Below are 22,303 nucleotides of genomic sequence, written 5' to 3'. Positions count from 1 at the left end.
AAATTATAATATAACTAATCTTTTTTTTCTTTTATTACTTCTAAGTTATATAAACTTTGAATAAATAATATACATATTTTTTAAAGAATAAATATATTATACATATTTTTGGAAGGAAAATATATTACACATATAACACGGCCAAATTTGGGAGAATACATTATATTATATCTATTAATATTATTCATCTAATTTCCCTTCAAGTGAGGTTATACATATTATGTGCATTCAATTCCCCTCCAAGAGAGATTAATTATAATTCATTTATTTTGATGTATATTTGAATTATATTTAACCTCCATTTATATTTTTAGTTTTAATCCAATCAAAATTTCATAAAAAGAACACCGTTAATAATTTTCAAATGTTAGCGCAATAAAAAGAGCGGAATGCCCGTCTTTTCGCTAGTATCTATAATTTCCCTTTATGTATCTAATTTTCCTCCAATTGTTTGTTTCTTTATTTTGTACAATTATTTTATTTTTATAGTTTATACATATAAAAAAAATTAAGCCAATTATAATTTATTCATTTTGACATAGGCCAATTATAATTCATATATACATTTATATAGTTAGCTATATACACAGTGATATGAATATATACGGTGATCTACTGTATATGTTAAACGTAAGATTATTCTTTTCTTTAGAGGAAAGGTTATTCTTGTTTTTTTTTTTTTTTTTAGGGATGGAAAGGTTATTCTTGTTATTGCAGTTATAAAATGATTATTAATGTCACTTTAATTAATAATTTTGTCTTTCATTTTTTTTTTTGGAGAAATTAATCTTCCATGCATCTAACAATTTCAACTTTGAAATTAATATTTTTCCAAAGGTTCATGAAAACGGAAAGATCCTTAACAATTTCAACTTTGAAATTAATATTTTTTTCAAAGGTTTGTGAAAACGGAAAGATCCTCAGAGAGATACTAGTAGTCAATATCCTCAAACAAGAAGATCAGAATGTCATACCGGTTCAAATTACACAAAAATTATTAAAAAATCATAAAGCATATACTATGAACTTCCAACTTTATCAACTCGGTAATGCAATGATATTTTTGCAATTAATCACCGAATTGATTGGGGACAATCTCTGTATATAACTCCATTAGCCTCCAGACATACCCTGATTTCTTGAAGAACAGATGTTTTGACCTTTTATAGTCAAAGCTAATATGATGTAGTCGGTTTTGAGAAAATTTATCTAGGGAACAAGTTCCATGTTTGATCCACTCTTTTTCCCAAAAAAACTTCATACCTCCCTTTGAACAAGGTTGGCCATTGCATATGAAGTTGAGCTTCTAATCCTTTAGGAAAACGAGATAATATGCATCTCTTAGATTATTTGAACAGAATTGAGGATATGGCTTGGTTGTGTTTGTCGGCCACAAGATTGAACATTTTTGGAAGTTTGTTCCAACCACCACTCACTCATACCAAATGTATTCGACTCCTACGAGCGCTTAATGAAATTAAAATTTAATTACACATAGTCATGTTTATTAAAGTTGACTTTTTTTCTGTCTTTGTGATGTTCTTTAAACATTACTCTAATATCCGTTTCACTAATTCGAAAAATCGAAACACGAGAATATCTTCAATTGATATTCATATCGCTAATCCGAAAAATTGAAACATGAGAATATCTTCAATTGATATTCATATCGCTAATATAATTTTTTAAAGATTTAAACATTTACTTTGATATTCATATCACTAATCCGAAAAATCAAAACACGAGAATATCTTCAATTGATATTCATATCGCTAATCCGAAAAATCGAAACACGAGAATACCTTCGATTGATATTCATATTGCTAATCCGAAAAATCAAAACATGAGAGTATCTTCAATTTATATTCATAACGCTAATCCGAATAATTGAAGCACAATAATATTTTTAACCGGAAGGCATAAACAATGAGATTATCATAATTAATCAAAAAGCATAAACAATAAAATAAGATTATGACATGAAAACAAACTAAAAACGCGCGTGAAACATGAGATTAGCGAAAACGCGTGAGACGATACATGTAAAAGAGAACCACCAGAGAGTGAAGAGACATATCAGAACAAGCAATGCGAAAATCATCTTATTCACCGGCGGTGATCGTGACCGGGAAAGGTCTCTCCTTCCAGCGAAGGTGCGAATGCAATTAATCTGAAGTTCATCAAGCAAATCATCATTGTCATTCCTTCTCTGCGCTGCGCTTTGCTGCTGTTGTTATGATGTGATTGTAACATCCCGGATTTTGATCCAAGACATTACGTCTAATTCTTTCTTTTTAGAAAAAGAAGACTGTATTTTTTTTTAACAATAGTCAAGCATAAAGAATTCTTAACTAGAACTTAACAAAATAGTTAAACTAATTTAATTACAATTCAAAAACCCAAATTTGTTCCCCGCGTACACGCTTCAAGCAAAACATCAGGCACACATCATCTCTTCTTTGGTACCTAAAATGTTGGTTGTAAGGGTTAGTCTTCAACACCCATGAAATAAAATCAATGATAAATTAAGACATTAAATAAGAATATACAACCATCATCTAGGAATCATGCTAAGACATTTTTTTTTGTTTAAAATATTCATCACTCTAAAATATACAACAAGATCAAACACGAGACTCAAGACTCAATGTTGATGCAGATGCATGAAAAGCAAATAGACCATGATCCGGATATTGCCCCAACTGGAATAATATATTAGTCGCTTCATTTGACGTACAATAATAAATCGCCCCATTTGATACTAGATCACTAGTGCAGAAAACACTTTTTAAATCGGGTGAATTTGACTTTTTAAATCGGGTTAAGATCCGACTTATAGGTAGCCGATTTAAAAAGTGTCTTTGATTTTAAGTCGGCCCCCTTTACCCGATTTAAAATCCGATAATTTAAATCGGTTGAATCCATTTAAAATCTTTTAATTTAAATCGGATTAACCCACTTAAAAAAGGGTGGACAAGGACATAAAAAAAACTCTAGATTTTAAGTCTGTTCTTTGATCCCATTTAATAAACATAATTTAAATCTGTTCAACCCATTTAAAATCTCTCTATTTTTTTATAACATGATTATGGTGCAAAATTTAATATAATAACCAAAAATTTCATAAATTTAGCAAGTAATATGAAATATCATATGAGCAAATTTCATATCAGACCTGTCATTGTTACAATATCAAACAAATCCAAAGTTACAATAACAAAAAATTAAACAAAAGCTAAACATTGTTTCAAAGTAATTATTGACATAATTAAATTACATCAAGTCTTTCCAAAATCAAACTTGCACAGAGTTCTTGAACTTTTGTCATTTCATCCTCAGTAAACGGAGTTTCGTCTCCAAAAATCTGGAAAAAAAAAGTTAAGATAACATATTAGAATATGAAATTAACTTAAAAAAAAAATTAAGAAACACAAATGGTTGTAATATTTAGTTACGCACCATATCCCATGAGTCGGTAATGTCAGCTGATACAATGTTCAGCATATGTATCATTATAAAGTAGCCACACTCATAATTGAATGGTTGTCTTTGGCACTACAATTGTCATAAATATGAAATTATATTGAGTAAATATCATATATATAAAACTTATAATATTGTATGAATATAATTTTTAACTTACTGTGGGAATCTGCCATGTTGCCTTTCTCGCCTTTCTGACACCACTCAACTTGTTATACCCTTCTATAGCACTACAATAATAAAATACATTCATATAAATTGATGTGTAAAAAATCTTTATTAAATTACATCCACTTATTTAAATATATATACTTACGAATTAACAATTTGCACAAGATTTTTATCTGGCTTCCAACCCATCGAACATAGGAAAACGACATTTTGTTTTTCTGGTTCAATAATAAGCAATTGCCAATGACAACTACATTGGAAAGAAAAAAAAAGATTTGTTAACTTTAGGGCTTTTTAATATATGTGATTAACTATAGAGAAATAATACTATGAAAATCAAATACACTTACTTTTTCAGGTAAGGTGCAAAATAACAAGCTTTGTTAACCTCGAACATCTTTGCGGTCATATGAGACTGAGAACTTTCTTCGTCATTTTCCGCGTGAATGAAAAATGGATCAACGAAACCATACACATCACTATTCCCCAATTGAGTACAGAGGCGTTCCATGTACCTAAAATATTAAAAAACAATTCAAAATCCGAACATGTACAAGGCAGCAAACAAACAAACAGCAAGGCAAAGTGACATTTGAATGAACAAAAACCTGCTATAAACAATTCATAATGTGATTGCACACTAACTTTTCATATAGGCACAAACAGATACATTTTATTTAATGATCTATCTACTTTAATTTAAAGCACAGACAGAGGCATAAATAAGGGTGAAAATGTACTTACACCACCCATACTCGTAGAATCGTGAGACATAATTCTTCTGTCTTTAGACACAGCTCCATAATATCTCTTGTTGGGAGGTAAAAAAAAATATTCTCATTCAAATCGAACTTCACAGGATGTTTTAGCTTCAATACCCTAAACATCAACTTTTCAATGTAAGATTTTTCAGGTTCTGACCTTTTGGATGGAAGATCATCTTTTGCAGTTTCTTTAACATCCTAAACAATTTAAGATAAAATATTAGTCAACATAATTAAATGGGCCCAAGTGCAAATAGATAAAGACATACACAATGAATATACCTTATTAGAAACTAGATGCAGAAGTCTTTTTGGCCATTGAATGAAAGTGTTGAGGGCGTCACCAACCTTTGTCACCTCATATGTGGGTATGGGGACTTGAGCATTAGAATCTAACACTTTAGTTACTGCCACCCTCACCATACCATTTTCTAACAGCTGATTATGTATGGTTGGTCCCAACTTATATACATTTGCATATGCTACTATGTGTTGTTTGTTATGTATCGATAATAATCGCCCCATTTGGCACTTTCTAACATTTTCTAACATATGCTACTATGTGTTGCATATGCTACTATATATACATTTTCTAACATCCTAAACATTTGCATTTGATTATGTATCGATAATAATCGCCCCATTTGGCACTTTAATGAAATAATATAATAATCGCCCCATTTGACACTTGATAACGTAATATAATAATTGCTCCTTTTGGCACTTAATATTCCATTGAATCGCCCCATTTGACACTTTAATGAAATAATATAATAATCGCCTCATTTGGCACTTGATAACGTAATATAATAATCGCCCTTTCTGGGACTTAATATTCCATTGAATCGCCCCATTTGGCACTTGAAAAAATAAAATAATAATCGCCCTTTTTGGCACTTAATATTCCATTGAATCGCCCCATTTGGCACTTAAAATACTCTTTCTTTGCTTTTTTTGACACTTAAACCACATAAAATAATAAACTTGCACACAAACTCAAAATCACATACACCACAAAGAATCGTTTTAACTCAACAACATTTTCCACTTCACAAATAAGCAATCATCAATATTCACACATTCATCAAATCACACACTTTAACAAAATTGCAAATCACCAATTCTTATAATTATCAACTACCAAAAAAATTAATAAAAACATAATAAATCTTTTTACTCATCCATCGAATCAAGAAGCATATCAAATTCAACATCATAACCTATCATTTTCATTTAAATCATGGTCAAGACCAGAGCCCTTACCTTAGACTTTTTCGTGGACAACTCTACAATCCCAAGACGGTCACTTGCTAGGAAAGAGTTCAAAGCTTCAAAAGCATAAATCCTAAAATTAGAGACAAGACAGAAATAGGAGGAATATATAGAAATGGTTGGAATGGGGTTACCTTTATGTCACACGAAAAATAGAACCAAAGAAACTAGACTTGAAAAAGTACTCGATGAAGGATAGTTATACGGATAAGCATGGATGCAAATAATGGCCTTTGAATTTTGTTTAGAGATGTAAGAACACTTGAGAGGATGGTGTGTTAAGCGTTTTTCCTTGCAATATATCAAGAGGGGGATCGTATAATTAAAGAGAAAAGTGATAGAGTTTGAATTAGACAATTGAACTATGAGGTCAGAGAAGAAAACGTGAGGTACATCATGTACCAACATAATTAGGCTGAAGATTAGATAGGCACTTAGTATGATAGCAAGCAACAACTTAGCCATGACGGTGCAGAACATGGAGAACGTGTGAGAGAAAATAGCAATAATCAGTTTCATGGTTTTAGAAACAAAAAGGGTACTTAATGCTTGCTAAAACCATTCACGTGTTGCAACAAACCAAAGAACAATACAATTTTGACTTAGTCAAATGGTTACCCCCACCACCATCTAAGATTAACACAAATAATCCCAAAAACTTATAAACAAATTAAATAATTAAAATAACTAATATCTCATCAACTACTATAAACAAATAAATAATAAGAAAATTAATATAGAATTACATTTTTCTGAAATTCTTTACACATAAAATATAAAATAAATTGTTTAATAAATCATGAATAAAGAATTACTACGAAGGACACACATAATAATAATGTATATAAAAAATATAAGGATGTTACAGTGATTCTCGTCAAAAAATCTTCGTGAGCTTGAGGTTGATGTTTGCGGCATTTTGAAGGACATAGAGGGTGATTGAAGAAGACGAAGAAGAATGTGTGATTCAAAGAAAAAGCTGTGAAATGAAGTTGATCGGAGATGGTGAAGTGTTTAAGAATTGGTTAGTTAGGATCATAACAAAATTGGGCGCCAGAGAGAGATGTTGTAACGCCCATACTAAACTTATCTAGAATATTTAGAACGTGCGCTAAATTTAGTTATGGATACATTAAAATTACAATAATAAAAATTTCGACTGAATAAATATATACATCACTGCAGGATCGTACATTTGCTTTCTGAATACACGTCTGAAACCGTAATAAATAATTTGAACTAGTACAACACGAGCATGTGAAAATATATCATTCAGCCTCCTGTATTGTCTCCTTGCCACGTACACCCTGGTGATCTGAAAAAAAATAAAAGGGATTGGGGTGAGACGGGATGTCTCAGTGAGTTCCACCTATCCTAGGCTGTTGGCAATCTCAGGGAACCTAGGATCGCCATCTGTCTCTAAGCTCAACCCTTTTTGGGTTCATACAGTTTCTTGATGCATAACTGAGCGATCGGGGGATAACTAGGATCACTATCTAAAATACTAATGTAATCTTGATACTAATGCTGAAATCATAATCACAATCGTAATTATAAATAAAATGTCTGTCATATTATGTTAGAAATGTTAGCGTTGAACAAACAGTATTATCTGAGTTGATTTTACGGAATAAACCCAGGTGGAGTAACCCCGGAATTTATTCCACTCTGACCGGTAATAATTCCAACTGGCGGGAACCCAACTGACGGGGATACCAGACTCCTCTGATTATTGTGGGGTCATCCTCACGGATAGTGCCCGTTCCAACTGGCGGGAACCTTTCGTATCCAACTGGCGGGATAGCGAAAGCCACAGCTTAAACATGTCTTAAAATTATAAACTGAACTGATTCTTGTAAATATGAAATAATCTCAACTTCACTACTAACAGGAAGTTAGAGAGTCATAACTTAACTGATAATAATTATCTGAACATAATTTATGTAACATATATCTGATACATTATGCTAGGTATAAATATATTCTCATGTTTCATAACTTATCTAATAAGGTTCTAGACATATGTTATTATATGTCATTCCTAAAAGGTTATAAAATTTTCCCATATCCTGATAAATTAAATTCGACTAATTAAGTCGATTTTCCCCTAATTAGGATTCTTTACTTTCCAATAATTGGAAATTTACTCATGAATGATTTGTTTTCATGGCTAATTTACTCTAAACATTGTCTTACACCAATATTTATACATTATGGTAGAATGTGATTGGAGGAAACCATAACATATTTCGGCTACATATTCAGTAAAATGATTGTTTAAATTCTTAACCAAGCTAAAAGCCATTTATTACCATAAAGTTTCATTTACACTATATAAAAATTGAGTCAAAGTTATAAAAATCCAACAAATTCACTTTCTGAAGCATTAGCCGAAATTGTGTATTTATTCAAACATATACCAAAACTTGTCAAATTATTCTTCCTCCAATTTCTACACTACCATAAGTATATTTATCATCATAAGAGCTATTTTAGAGTATACTAGCAAGGGGAACTAACCTAAATCAATATCACTAATTATGTCCTAATGTACCAAAGTTATAAATTATCATTCTAAGGACATAATTAAACTACCCAAAGGTGGGTTTTCTAACTAAAGGAACTCACCTCGAATCACTCTTGGAAAAATTGCAAAGCATCTTATCAACAATCTGCAGCTTCTGCTATCTCCAAAACTCCATAATCAATTTTCCAAAATAGCTTATGTCTTGACTTATTGGTCTTGACTTTTCCGAAACAGTCCAACCCACTTGTGACATACTCCTAACTCATCAACCATCATATAGAAAAATTACCATTTCAGTCCCTGCACCAGAAGTTTGCCGTTTGGCTATTTAAGCACTTCCAAAACAGCTTAATTACTATTTAAGCACTTTTATCATCACTAAAACAGTTTATAATTTTACCATTACTCATATACCAGTTTAACATATCTCTCCTAAACTGGTCATTAGAAAACAATACTTGAAACAACTCAAATTCCAATTTAAGCTATTTTCAAACGGCTTAACTAGAAACTTATGACTTTTAACATATAATTTCCGTTCCAAAATTTCACACAACAGTTCCAACATGAATAATCAGCCTTAGGAATCACTTATACAGCAGTTGGAATTCATAACATAGTCATTTAAGGCATTTTACTCAAAACAGCTTATCTGACAACTTATGCCCTCTAAACAATTCAACTTCTGTTCAAATTTTCCAGATTACAACCAAACATATAAACACAGTTACTAAACCACTCATACAGTAAATCTAACATGTTACTCCAATAATCAATTATGACAGTTTTCTTTAAAATAGCTTATACCTCAAATTAAGCACTTCTGACTCAGCTTAATATCCCAACAGCAACAACACCACTTCTGCCATCTCCTTGAAGCCCTAACCAACTTCATTCCTTGATTCCATCATCTTCTAGCTGTTAGTAACTTGCTTCTAATGCCAATCCAAACCACAATTTCTTAGCTAAACACATACAAAACCACTATCAAGCTTTGTGTATCAAATCTTCCCAAAAGATAGTGTGGAAAAAGGGACACAGCCAAGGCTAAGGGAAAGAGGAACCAAGTACTTAAGCGTGATTAAGATGTTACAAGAATCATGAAGTTGTATGTTGATTTGATCTTGGAGGATTGGTGAGGTAAGTGGATTTTTGGTGGTTTGGAATAGAGAGCCGAGAGAAAAAAAAGGAGAAGGAGTAGAAAAATCTGATATTTTTGAGAGAAATGATGAAAAATGAAGATATTTTGTGTTGTGTTGGATTTATACTCTTAGGTGAGAAATTACCCAAATGCCCTTTCTACACTCTTCTTCAAACTAAAATATTCGATGAAAATGCCGTAAAAGTTTTAAGCAGAAAAATACATTCCCGTATTCCATTGTAATAATATGATTTGATCCGGGAAGACTTATGCGTAATTACCATTTTGCCCTTCTCTTAAAATCCAATGATAAAATAAATGATACTGAAATTTTACATGCGGGGCATTACAAATGTATGCTCGAGCCACGCACGTGCTACATACTCTCACTCACGTTATGATAATACTAGTAGCGTGAATGCGTGACACTTTTTTTTTTGAGGGAACGTGAATGCGTGACACTGTAAAGTATTTTCCATATAATAATTATCACCATATCTTTATTCAAATAATAATAATAATAATTATCACCATATCTATTATGTGTGACACTAAAAAGAAAATTGATTTTTGATAAAAATAAAATAAAATTGATTTAGGTAACAGGTACAAAATTGTAGGTATATCCAGAAAATCCTATTCCTACAGTAGTAGTTACCATTGTACTTTAATTTGGCAAAATTACACTATGAAATCTTTATCTTATTTAGTTGTAACATATATGTCCCTTATTTTTATTTCTTCGTTCCATTTAGATCCCTTAATCATCAAAACATGTACTACCTCCGTCCCTAATTATAAGACCCTTTTGAGAATTTTTTTGTCCCTTTTTATAAGACCCCTTTGCTATTTCCAACTACATTAATTATTTCTTTACATACATGCCCCTATTTATTATACATCTTTTTCTTCAATAAGCAATAAATAACATGTTGAAAACATAAACCAAACCTCTCTCTTAAAGGATAAAATTGTAAAACCAATAGTAATTACAAACATATTTAATACAAATATCTACTATCTTAATTCCCGTTATTTTTTCAAAAGGGTCCTATAATTAAGGACGGAGGTAGTATAGGTTAATTTTTTTATTAAAAAATGCTGAAATAATAATTTTACTAGTAATTTTTTTTTATAAATATTTTTACGGAAAACAAAGAAATTCATAAACTACGTGAACATCTTCAATCTCATCCCCATCCGCATCATCTTCTTCCTTAAATCAAAATTAAAAATCCCAAAAAATGTGCACTTAAATATCCCAAATTGTTTGAATATCTTCACTTTCATCTTCTTCCTTAAATTTAAAATTCAAAATCCTCAAATGTTAATAAACCCTAAATTTACCAAACCCGTAAAATCCCCAAATTCATTTTTTTCCAGGTTTTTCTTTCATAATCCCCAAATCTCAACAAGGCATCCAAGTATTATCCTCTCCCACATGTGTGAATCATCTCCTTCAATAAATTTTTAATCGATAATGCTTAATATTACGAATCAGTGGCCAACGAAACACACGAACAAATCTGGACCATACATTAATATCAAGGCACCGCATGATTTCCTTCAATAACGTAGATTATATATTTCGGATTATCTAAAGCATGACACGTATGTATTTCTTGCCTTTCTTGTGAAAATTCTGTCGTAAAATATAGCACTACTCATTTTTAATAGTCGTAACAGATTTGAAAACCAAAAATATAATCTAATTTTGATAGAATTGTAAAACAATGATGAATCAATCTTGAACTTTGCCCATATATCTGGTACGTAGGCAATACCCAATTGACCAAGTGGATGAACCACGTTAATGTTCTCCGGTCATTGCTAGGATTTTTCATGCTTGTGCATGCAAAATGATGTTTTATTAAACAAGTTAAAATAAAGTATATTAACATAGAAAAAGCATTATATCTAGCACAAAACGTATCATAATATAACTTCAAAGTCTTGCAAAAGCAACAGACCAAGCAAGAGCGGAAAGCAAAAATTAATCAATGCCCAAACAAACATAGAGATTAAGCCACCAACTATGATAAATAAAAGTAACATAACAAATTTTGCCTTCAACCACTAGTAAGTGAGCAACTTAATTTTGTCTGAGAGGTGATAATTGGAGCTTCTTGGGTATGGAGATTTTGAATTTTAAGTTTAAAGAAAAATGAAGAAATAGACGTAATGTTTAATCTGGGATGTTACAAGCCTTCAATTTTTAATTCGTTCAAATTTTATAATTCAAAAAACCGTTCGGATTATAGAATCTGAACAAAGGGTATTTTCGAATAAAAACAGGATGCACGAGAATACAATAAGATGATAAAAGTAATAGTTTTTGTATTGATGCAGATGAAATGATAGATACATTTCATAATGCAAAAGTGTATCAAGCTTGACCCAACGCTAAAGACCACTTTGAAACACTAATTTTAATGAAATACTCATATTTGCACCACAACCAATAACTATCAAAATGTACTTTTCTAACCCCAAAAAAATGCTAAAACCTTTCGATTCGTAACTACCAAAAGACATTTTATTTTTTTATTTTAACTCCTTTAACATATAACTTTTGAATGATATTTTTCAACATAAAGAGCAATTGAAAGGGCAGAAATTTTCAGCATAAAGAGCAATTGGAGGGGCAGAAAAGTAAACTCCAACCACGGAACATAGTTTTCCTCGTGTTACCTCATTTTATTTCGCCAATTACCGCTTTTCCCGCCATTTTCTGTCTCTATAATATAAACAAAAAAATCAAATAAAAGAATAACAAAAATTAAAGAAAAATCGAAAAAAAACCCAAAACCCAGAAACGAAAACCTACGAACATTGCAAATGGGAATCAAAGATCTTCTCAGATTCATGAAACCTTACGTTGAACCAATTCACATCAAGAACTACGCTGGAAAACGTGTAAGATTCAACTAAATTTCATTCAAAGTTTTGATTTTTACTCAAAATTTCATCTGGGTTGTGTTTAATTTTCATTCTTTTAGCTTCTTTTAATTCATATTGCAAAATCTGCAGGTGGGTATTGATGCATATTCATGGCTTCATAAAGGGGGTAAGTATAAATTTGATTTTGATGAAGTTTTGAAATTCACTCATTATATTGTTCTTACAATTTTAAGAGTTTTCCTTTTTTTAATTTGATCAAATAAGTTTGCTAAAATTTTTGTGGAAGTAAGTTGTGGAATAATTAACTCTGATACTATATTACAAATCTTGATAGAACATGATAGAAAAGTATATGGATTTAATTTTATACACCGACGGTGTAAAGCTTTTTTACACATGCATTCGATTAAGTCATGCCATGTAAATATTTTAGGAACTAACATATAAAAGTGGCATTGTAATGTGATTGGCACATGTGTAAAAAGTTTTACTCTGTCAGTTCATAGAAATTAATCTAAAAAGTAGGATTTAATTTATATACACTGACAGTGTAAAGATTTTTTGCACATGCATTCGCTTAAATCATGCCTTGTAAATATTTATGGAGATATTTTAGGAAGTAACATATAAGTGGCATTGTAATGTGATTTGATTGGACAAATGTGTAAAAAGTTTTACTCTGTCGGTACATAGAAATTAATCTGGAAGTATATTGATCAATGAGAGGATTGTTGTTTATTTGAAAGGATACAAACAATGTTTATATAGTCAATCAGAATAACTAACTAGTGTAACTAATTATTATAACTAAGTGTATGTTTGGTTCAGCTTTTACTAGAATTGATTTTGAGTAAATTGATTCTGGATAAAAGTGAGTTGAATGAAAAGTGATTTATGTTTGGATGCATTTATATAAAAGTGGATTTATCAATGAATTTAAGGCTAAAATCAATTGTAGAAGCTAAAAGCTACAAATTGTAGCTTCAAGTAGAATCAATTCTACAAGCAAAATCAATTCTACTTTGAATCATCCAAACATCATAAAATCAATTCTACAACCTCTAGAATCACTTTTGGCTCTCTAGAATTGAAACCAAACACATGACTATTACATCTAATACGTGTTGATTTGTTTATTTGTTGTTTTGTTTTTAGCTTATTCGTGTAGTATGGAGCTTTGTCTTGATTCTGATAGTGAAAGGAAATTGCGGTACATTGAATACTTTATGCATAGAGTGAATCTGCTTCGGTACTATAAAGTAACACCAGTTGTTGTTTTTGATGGTGGCAATGTTCCTTGCAAAGCAGCAACTGAGAAAGAGAGGAACAAGTATGCTTTTATTTATTTTAAGTTTTAAGGATTTGAATCAATTTTTTGCTTGTTTTGTTTTTCAGTTTATGATGTTTGTTTGATTTGGTTGTTTTAGAAAAAGAAATACTTTTCGTGATTTGGCAATGGCTAAGCTCAAAGAAGGGAATGTTAATGCTGCTTCAGAACTCTTTCAGGTTAGAAACATTTTTCAGTTTTGAAATGGAAAGGAAAAAACAATGGTTATTTATGGGGTTTATTTTATTGCTTATGTCGATTAATTAGATGAATCATAGGTTTTACTAGAATAATTATGACTTGTCAAAAGAAAGCAAAGAATAAGGTATGAGCAATGATGCCAATTTTATACTTTTTTGGTCATGGAAAAAAACTTAATTAAATGCTTATAACATAAGTGCTTATGTATAAGCTGTTTTTATAACAAAAGATAAGGTAATATCAAATTATTTTTATATAAGCTATAGCTGTTTTCATAAATTGTCCTGGAGAGCTTATGGACATGTCATAAGCTCTCTCAAACAGTTTTGTCAGTAGATATGAAGTGACAAAAGTTTATTGTATTTTCTCTTTCACATGATGATGGTTATGCTTATGAAGCAAAACAATTGAAGGACTTTCCATATTTCTGTGCAGAGAGCAGTGAATATTACTCCCGTTATGGCTCATAAGCTAGTTCAGGTATGCTCTAAGCATATAATTTTGAGAAATAATAACGCTACTCTTGAACAACAATCTTTGAGTAATGTGCAGTGTAGAGTAATTCCTTCGTATAATTGTGTTGCAGACTCTGAAATCCGAGAACATTGAGTTTGTTGTAGCTCCATATGAAGCAGATGCTCAGTTAGCATACTTGTCCAACCTTGAAACTGAAAAAGGCGGCATTGCAGCAGTGATTACAGAAGATAGTGATCTGTTAACATATGGTTGTCCAGCTGTAAGAACTTCTCCAAAACTATGATCTTGTGCGTCGAGGTTTACTACTTTACCTTTCAATTTCCGAGAAGTCATGTGTTTTGGATTGTAATACGCAGTTGTTTTGAATAGGTTATTTTTAAGATGGACCGTGACGGGAATGGCGAAAGAATAGAGTTAGAGAAGGTTTTTTCTGCCGAATCTTGTAAACCTTCGTTTCAAAGTTTCGATATGAAACTTTTCACAGGTGATTTTCTTGTTGAATGCAATAATACACGGTTAAAAATATCCATGTGTCTTTTTTTTAAAGAAGGAAAATTAGAATGCTGCAGAACTTTTCTGCACAAAACTCGTTCCTTGAAATGATGAACAAGCTGAAAGAAACTAGGAATTTACCATTATTTTTTCAATTTATGACAAGCTTAAAAAGAGTTTTTTTCCCCCCCTCTCCTTTTAGGTATGTGTGTTTTAGCTGGCTGTGATTTTCTTCCATCTGTTCCTGGAATTGGTGTTGCTCGAGCGCATGCCCTAGTTTCGAAGTATCAGAATATCGATCGTGTAAGTACTTGTGGAAGTGAATTCAATTAGAATAGAAGATTAAATGATTCTAAAATTACAAAAGATCTCTCCTATCCCCAAGAATCACTTGCTTGATATATTAGTCTGAAGCTTTTTATAACACACACATGCACGTTGTGCACACACTACACGGTCATCATTTCTTAGATGACATTCACTATTGGTGTATACTAGAAAATAGTAATCGCCTATTATCACATATATATTTAAAGTTCAAATTGATACAAGTTGTTGCCGATGTTTCCTGAAGTCATTATGAGACTAATATATGAGTTCTTTATAACAGATTTTGTCTGTTCTTAAGCTTGAGAAAGGTGATCAAATGCCCGAAGATTATGCCAAATCCTTCAAGGATGCACTTGCTGTTTTTGAGCATGCTCGAATGTACTAATATACTAAAACTATTTCTGATTTTCATAAGAGTATTTATTATTAACTCCAATGATAACATCTTTTCAAATATTTGTGTAGATATGATATCAATACCAAAGAGCTCAAGCACATGAAGCCTCTTCCGGAAAGTTTTCTTGAGTCACTTGACGAAGACCTCAATTTTTTGGGGCCGTATCCTTGATTTATTGGACTTTTACTTAAATCTTCCATTATTTTCAATACTCTCAACCTCTCCATTCTGCATTTGTTGCATCCATCAAACACCGTTTAAGTGATTATATATAAGCTATTTCCATTTCAAAAGATGAATTAAAATCGAACTGTTTTAATATAAAATTTAAGCTGTTTTTATAAGCTATGACAGGGAGTTATGAAAGCAAGTTGAAAACAACTTATATAGACATGTCATAAGCTCTTTTCACAAGCTCTCCTAAACAATCTCAAAGTGCTTATGTCAGTAGATAAATTCAAATAAGTCAATTCAAACATGCCTTATATATGTAATTAGTTTTAATATATGATTACCGAACATATAATTTTTTCCTTGACCAAATCCAAATGTAATTAGAGAAATTCCCTCAACTATAGTCAAAGCAATAGCTGAAGGAAACTTGAATCCATCAACTAAGGAAGCCTTTGATAAATCTGAATGTTCTAGACTTCCTTTACACCCCATTGATCCCCATACCATTGGTCAACTCAGGAAAAGTGAAGTTCCTACACCATTTAAACAGGATAATTGTTTTTCAATCTTTGGCTCCCAGAATATCAATAAAAATTGTACAGGCAAGTCATATAAATTGTTGATGCATTGCATTTGTACTTACGATTTTTGTAAAAGAATTTGATAACTTCGCATCGACAGTATAAAAAAATTACACAGTTTTCAATCATATTTTACAGTGATGTCATGTAAGAATATTCTTTTCTGAAGTATTGCTCCAAATATTTACATGGTGAGATATGATTGAATCTCGGTTAATTTTTTTTTTTTATCCTTTCGTTGCATAAGTTAAATTATCTGTGAAGTACATTATCAAATGTATGCATATTTTTCTGGAATATTTATCAAATATGTACTTGAAAGTTGAAATTGTAGGATTGTATAAATCTAGTCTTTCACATTATCGGTATTCCATAATGATCATTAAAGTTACAAAATTTTAATCAAATTGATCCGTCCATAATATTTACACGGACTAGAATGACATCAAGTTTGTAATATCGTATATGAATTTGAAACTTAGTGAATAATGTTAGGTATGTTTATGGTAGCAGATTCATAAACTTGACTGATATTTTTTCGATTCCAGATACCATTTTGGAATATTGATACTGTGCGAACTAGGTATTTAATCCAGTTTCTAGCATGGTATATGTTGTATTCTCATAAACATTTCTCTTTATCTGCAGTGACAAGGCTCTCAGATAAAGATAAGTATTCCAATGAAGTAACGGCACTTCAGAAACTGATCATGCCATTGGAAACAAATGAAACAATGAAAAAGCCATTTACATTTGATGAAACTCATTTGAAGGTTCCTAACAATAATCCTTTTCGGATAAGAAAACACGAGGAGGAAATAAATTTGGTTCAGAAAGAGGAAACAATGGAAGAAATTTCTATTGAAAGCAGTGCTGAATATATTGATCTTGATGATTACATGTCACCAATTAACTTTCAAGAAAAAGGGCCTATAAGTCTCTCAAAGAAAAGGAAATTTGAGAATGTTTGCTTAGATAAAGTAGAAGTCACTGATGAACAGGTTTCAGGAGTGACTGAAGTGGAAAATTGTGATGCTTTATGCTTGAATATGGAGTCACAAGGAAGTGTAAAGTCTAAGATTAGGAATAGTGCTGATTTGAAAGGAAGTGGTGGAAATGAAAAGAAATCCAAGAAGAAAAAGGGGAGTCACATCAGAACTATTTTGAGTTTCTTTTCAAAGGTGTAATCCTTCAATATGCTCATGAATTTTGTTGTATCCTAGTTAGAATTTATACATTTTTTAGAAAAGTAATTCATAACCTACTAAATTGAGCCAACCTGTCACGTGTGTGCAACACAAACACTTCTGATAAAGGTGCCCAACACCGACATGATACTGACACATGTGATTATATTTAATCACTTTTATTTTCCTAAATTATTATTGATGTTCGTGACGTAGTTATGTCTGGTGTCTGTGTTAGTGCTTCAATCATGGGACACTGGAAGATGTTTCTAGCTTTATTTAAAAGATAACTTTATTCCAAGACTTGCACTAATCAAGTCACATGATTACATTTGTAAAGACCAAAAAGAGGCCTTTTTATCCAAAACCACAAACAGCATTTTTCACTACCACAACTAGAAACTTGGTAAACATAATTTTAGCTCATCAATTTACTTCTTTTTGGTAAGTAGCTGCTTGAACCAATATGCAGACATCTTAGGGGTTCTCTTGAGAGTTTTGAAGTCAACATAGACAATACCAAACCTTGATGTGTACCCTAATCTCCATTCAAAGTTATCAAGCAATGACCAAGCATGATATCCAAACACATTTGCTCCATCATCTATAGCTTTCTTTAGTTGAGTCAAATAGCCTTTGTAATAGTTTATTCTTGTTGTGTCATGCAAACCCTTGGAAAATGTTACATTACCCGGATCATCCATACCTACAAATCATTAAATATTTACATTACATCAAAACCCAAATTTGAAAATTCATCCTTACAAAAAGAAGGGTTAAGACTAATAAAATGAAGCATTCAAATAAAGGTAGAAACTAGTATCAAGTTTTACCATTTTCAGATAAGTACATAGGTGGGTTTTTATAATGCTCCTTGATGTACATTAATGATTTGTATAAGCCCCATGGTACATTGTATAGCCAAGATGAATATGCCTGAAAAGTATCACATATAAATAAGTAATTGTATGATACTATTATCTAAGAAATTGTAATTGCATGATTTTTGCACTAATATTTTTATCATGATCAATTAAATTTAACTTGTTTCAAACTTACTCTTGGTCCAACAGGCACTCCATTCTTAGCATCTTCAATGTTTAGCAAGAAAATCAATGTCAGTCATGGACATTAACAAGAAAAATAATCATCAACTTACTTTCTAAAGTATTACTCTCTATACAATTCAGTCACTAAATATATAAAAATAATAAATAATTTCTGAAGTATATGAAATTCGTCAACATAGTCGCTAATAACGTAAAAACAATGACTAAAATCGACGGATTTCATATACTTTCGTGATTACTTAATATATTTACATATTTTAGAGCTTAAATTGGAGAGAGTGATAGTTAGAGACTAAATTGAATGGTGGTTTATTTAATATTTTTAAAAATGGTTGAAGGAAGAATTATCTTACAAGCAAACCCTACATTCCAATCCGATTGATAGCCAGGGACTTTTGGTTTTGCTTGATGAGGATCATACATGTAATAAGTAGTATATTGATTGATACCAACAAAATCAATGGAGCCCTTCACAAGATTCACTTCCTCCTTAGTGAACTTTGGGAGTCTGTTCCCAACAATATTTTGCATAGTTCTTGGATACTCACCATAAACAAGGGGATGAATGAACCTGTGGAAATTAAACACCATAAAGATACACTAAGAAATTAACAAATATGAAGCACGGACATGAACACCGGACACGACACAAACACTGACACGCCGACACCGTTAATAATTTGAAAAAATCACATAATTCAGCATAATTATATGTGTCGATGTCATGTCAGTGTCAGACACGACACGTGTCTAACACAGGAGCACACCTAATCCGAGGAGTGTCCGTGCATCATACAATTCTTATGGCGTTCTTTCCGTTGTACACGAAGAACAACGCCAACAATTTCTTCAATTAGAAAAGCCAACAATTTTTACCATCCAATATGAAAGTCTCTAGCTCTTTGAGCAGCATAGTTATCAGCCTTTGATCTTGTAAGAGGCTCATACCAAACAAAATCCAACAAAATTCCAATCCTACCCTTTTGCTTTTCCTAAAAAACCACAATCATCACCACAAGATAAAAACATCAAAACAAATTGTATAAACCACTTGGTGCATGATGAAAATCACATCGAGTTTGACGAAGTCATAGTTGCACCATGTGATTTCGTTGAAGTTTCAAAGTGTAGTTTTTGCCAAAGTCACTATGACACATCTTGATTCTGACAAACTCGCCGATAATCTAAGCATATACCTGATCTAAACAAGAATCAAAATACTAATATTACCTGATATTTCTCTCTATATCTTTGAGCAGCAGCAGCATGTGACAATATCAAATTGTGAGCTACAGTATAAGGCTCAGTTCCTGAATTTCCAGCTGTACAATTTCCATATTCTTTTGAACACCTTCCAGGGGCAAAAAAGCCATTATCATAGCCAAGAGCAGCAACAACTCTTGGTTCATTGAAAGTCATCCAGTTCTTCACTCTGTCTCCATATGTCTTGAAACAAAAATCTGCATAATCCGCAAAATCTTTCCTGTCCAATTTTAAAACATCGATCATTCAGAATTTCGTTTTTAGTCCATATAAAACAAAATCACATTTTTTTAGTCCTGAAAAATTACGGCCATAAAGGTATTTTAGTACTTACACAACGTTACGGCTCAATAAACCGTTGTATTTCAACTCGAGAGCTAAAGGAAGGTCATAATGGTAGAGATTTGCATAAGGAGTAATGCCTGCAACATAGGTTTAAGGAACAAAAATACAATAAGCAAATGATATTTAACATTACATTTCCAAAACTATGTTAGTATTTAGACTATGGCTACATAAAAAATTACCCTTTTCGAGCAAGTAATCGATCAATCTGTTGTAGTATGCTACACCTTTCCAATTTACTTTGCCAGTTCCATCTGCATCAAAGTTTCAAATAGATTATTAATTGTGTTATGAATTTTCTACTATCTTGTTTTGATCAAATATGTAAGTATAGAAATATTTGAATTACTTGGAAAAATTCTGGACCATGAGATTGAGAACCGGTATTGATCAAAATTTAGCTTTGCCATGAGATCTATATCTTCCTGCAAATTGAAAATATTTGAGCTCACACGCGCGCGCCCCCCCACACACACACACACACATATATATATATATGATCAAATGCACATTATATAATATGTTGTTTGGCAAGTTAAATGTAAGGTTCATATAAGGATTTTGGATTGCTTGTGACAAAAGTTATGTAACTTCAATTCAATTTCTAATGTGTTTAAGCTCTAAAGGTGCTTACTTTGTAGCGATGATATTGATCAACAGAAACTTCTCCTGTGCCATTATTTGCGACAATTCCTGTTATGAATTTGAAACAATAAAATATTTAACATTTTAATTTAAAAAAAAAATGCTTAACCAAAAAAATTATTGTAAAAAAAAATCTTTGACCAAAAAGAAGTATTTTTTGGACTGGAAAATTTATCACAATCATCTCATCATTGCTCTTTTAAGAAAACAAGAAATTCGTGCAGTGTAAAGATGTACACTTTACATCGTGATCGTTTTAAAGAGAGTCTCTTTTTCCGACAAACAGGCAGACCAAATCAAAATCTTACCAATTTTTTTAAAAGAGATTAATATATTTTTAAATAAATGTCTTTAAAATTAGAAAAAAAAATGCTTCAATCATATTCTGTCTATTGGTTAAAATTTACATTACTTCAATCAATAAAAATGTGTTAGAAAATATATTATAAATTTATAACACTCCTTTTTAAATTATTATTTGATACATATTTCTAAGAACTATAAGATTTTTTTTTTTTTACAAGAGAATTATAAGATTGAAATAGCCCCTAAAAAAGAAGAAGATTGAAATAGAAAAAGGAGAAAGAGTAATTTAAGATTTGATTTTATTTATAAATGATTGCACTTCTCAGATTGATTTCTAATCCGTATTAAAAGCAGAACTAATTAAAATTTGAAACATTATTTAAAAATACAAACCAAATTTTACAAAAACCAACATACTTTTTGGTTTGGTGAATAGAGACACAAGATGCATTTTCCCTAAATCATTTCATCAATACAAATTTTTCTTACTTCCAATAAAAACACACATTTTTACATGGTCTTTCTTTATCAAGAAAAAAAAACAGAGATTATTATTTTTTTGACTAATTAAGAATAATTAATTGAGATTAGGTAAGAAACACAAACCAGGTTTTTTGATGAAAACATCCCAAATACTAGGGCCACGACCCTCTTTGCTAGCCATACCCTCTACTTGATAAGCAGAAGTTGCAACTCCAAACACAAACCCTTTAGGAAAAACATCTCTACTCAACCCTCCAGTATCCAAATGCACTGTTTCAGGCACTACATCCCCATTAACTGAACTAACAAGAACAACTAAGAAAAAGAAAAACATGTAATAGAAACATTGATGTTGTTGTGAATCCAACATCACCATCTTCAAAGACAATACTAGTGAAGTGAAACACTGACACTAGATAATGTTTCATTGATTATCACATGAGTGAGTTTGGTTTTATAGGACATGTTTGAGGAAAATTTCTATTTTGCCCATCAAAAGCTAAATTTAGAAATAAATTGGAAATGTCCATTTGGCAATGTATCATAATCATGGGACCCTTACATGGCATGCGTGTGTACCTCTAAGCTCGTGCCTATGTATCTATCTATCTATGGGTGTACAAAAATGACATCTTAGGTTGGGTTATTTGTTTATTTTTAATAAGAGCATGATATTTGAACAACTATTTTGCTATAATTTGATCAAATATTACTTTTGCTTCTTTTAGTTTGACAGAATTTTTAAGTTAGTTCTTAAAGTTTCGAA

At 31.3% G+C, this 22,303-nt stretch overlaps 3 protein-coding genes and 1 long non-coding RNA gene across 5 annotated transcripts; 1 reads left to right on the top strand and 3 right to left on the bottom strand.

Moving 5' to 3' along the window:
- Positions 1-3,162: 3,162 nt before the first annotated feature.
- Positions 3,163-5,005, bottom strand: LOC146917925 (uncharacterized). The gene is made up of 7 exons (XM_085717324.1): positions 4,701-5,005; positions 4,399-4,616; positions 4,005-4,169; positions 3,800-3,904; positions 3,644-3,713; positions 3,460-3,555; positions 3,163-3,364 (listed from the first exon to the last, which is right to left on the bottom strand). The coding sequence occupies exons 1-7, from the start codon at positions 4,968-4,970 to the stop codon at positions 3,269-3,271; spliced, it is 1,020 nt and encodes a 339-aa protein (XP_085573450.1). The 5' UTR covers positions 4,971-5,005; the 3' UTR covers positions 3,163-3,268.
- A 1,823-nt stretch (positions 5,006-6,828) lies between these two features.
- LOC146917924 (uncharacterized) lies at positions 6,829-9,459 on the bottom strand. Its single transcript, XR_015015924.1, has 3 exons — positions 9,025-9,459; positions 8,319-8,517; positions 6,829-7,005 (listed from the first exon to the last, which is right to left on the bottom strand). It is a non-coding gene; the product is annotated as an uncharacterized LOC146917924 (long non-coding RNA).
- A 1,895-nt stretch (positions 9,460-11,354) lies between these two features.
- LOC146917923 (5'-3' exonuclease family protein) lies at positions 11,355-17,635 on the top strand. The gene is made up of 12 exons (XM_085719633.1): positions 11,355-12,274; positions 12,389-12,425; positions 13,415-13,589; positions 13,687-13,765; positions 14,223-14,267; positions 14,374-14,523; positions 14,634-14,748; positions 14,959-15,059; positions 15,367-15,464; positions 15,552-15,644; positions 16,042-16,259; positions 16,887-17,635. The coding sequence occupies exons 1-12, from the start codon at positions 12,197-12,199 to the stop codon at positions 17,423-17,425; spliced, it is 1,728 nt and encodes a 575-aa protein (XP_085575759.1). The 5' UTR covers positions 11,355-12,196; the 3' UTR covers positions 17,426-17,635.
- Positions 17,636-17,699: 64 nt separating this feature from the next.
- LOC146917922 (beta-glucosidase 44-like) lies at positions 17,700-21,966 on the bottom strand. Of its 2 annotated transcripts, none has more exons than XM_085719634.1 (11): positions 21,661-21,966; positions 20,738-20,796; positions 20,453-20,528; positions 20,286-20,357; positions 20,093-20,180; positions 19,726-19,978; positions 19,372-19,487; positions 18,849-19,066; positions 18,485-18,516; positions 18,259-18,361; positions 17,700-18,131 (listed from the first exon to the last, which is right to left on the bottom strand). In XM_085719634.1, the coding sequence occupies exons 1-11, from the start codon at positions 21,911-21,913 to the stop codon at positions 17,857-17,859; spliced, it is 1,545 nt and encodes a 514-aa protein (XP_085575760.1). In that variant the 5' UTR covers positions 21,914-21,966; the 3' UTR covers positions 17,700-17,856. The 2 variants fall into 2 exon arrangements, with proteins under 2 accessions (XP_085575760.1, XP_085575761.1); XM_085719635.1 differs by having other exon boundaries at positions 20,098-20,180.
- Between the last annotated feature and the right edge of the window lie 337 nt (positions 21,967-22,303).

Source organism: Medicago sativa, chromosome 6, assembly GCF_051527215.1.
Source record: "Medicago sativa cultivar Bolivia chromosome 6, Bolivia_mono, whole genome shotgun sequence".
Taxonomy (NCBI): domain Eukaryota; kingdom Viridiplantae; phylum Streptophyta; class Magnoliopsida; order Fabales; family Fabaceae; genus Medicago; species Medicago sativa.
The sequence above is the reverse complement of the archived record's forward strand: the minus strand, read 5'-3'. Positions and strand labels throughout refer to the sequence as shown.

Bases quoted from the DNA above. Each gene is read 5' to 3' on its own strand.
- LOC146917922 (XM_085719634.1), bottom strand. From the start codon at position 21,913: ATGGTGATGTTGGATTCACAACAACATCAATGTTTCTATTACATGTTT. The intron at 19,488-19,725 runs GTAATATTAGTA...GTGGTTTTTTAG, and splicing joins GATATAGAGAGAAATATCAG to GAAAAGCAAAAGGGTAGGAT. The intron at 19,067-19,371 runs GTAAAAATTGTT...TAATTTCCACAG, and splicing joins AGAGACTTTCATATTGGATG to GTTCATTCATCCCCTTGTTT.
- LOC146917923 (XM_085719633.1), top strand. From the start codon at position 12,197: ATGGGAATCAAAGATCTTCTCAGATTCATGAAACCTTACGTTGAACCA. The intron at 15,060-15,366 runs GTAAGTACTTGT...TCTTTATAACAG, and splicing joins AGTATCAGAATATCGATCGT to ATTTTGTCTGTTCTTAAGCT. The intron at 15,465-15,551 runs GTACTAATATAC...ATATTTGTGTAG, and splicing joins GTTTTTGAGCATGCTCGAAT to ATATGATATCAATACCAAAG.
- LOC146917925 (XM_085717324.1), bottom strand. From the start codon at position 4,970: ATGTTAGAAAATGTTAGAAAGTGCCAAATGGGGCGATTATTATCGATA. The intron at 4,170-4,398 runs GTAAGTACATTT...TTAATATTTTAG, and splicing joins ATTCTACGAGTATGGGTGGT to GTACATGGAACGCCTCTGTA. The intron at 3,556-3,643 runs GTAAGTTAAAAA...TGACAATTGTAG, and splicing joins CAACATGGCAGATTCCCACA to TGCCAAAGACAACCATTCAA.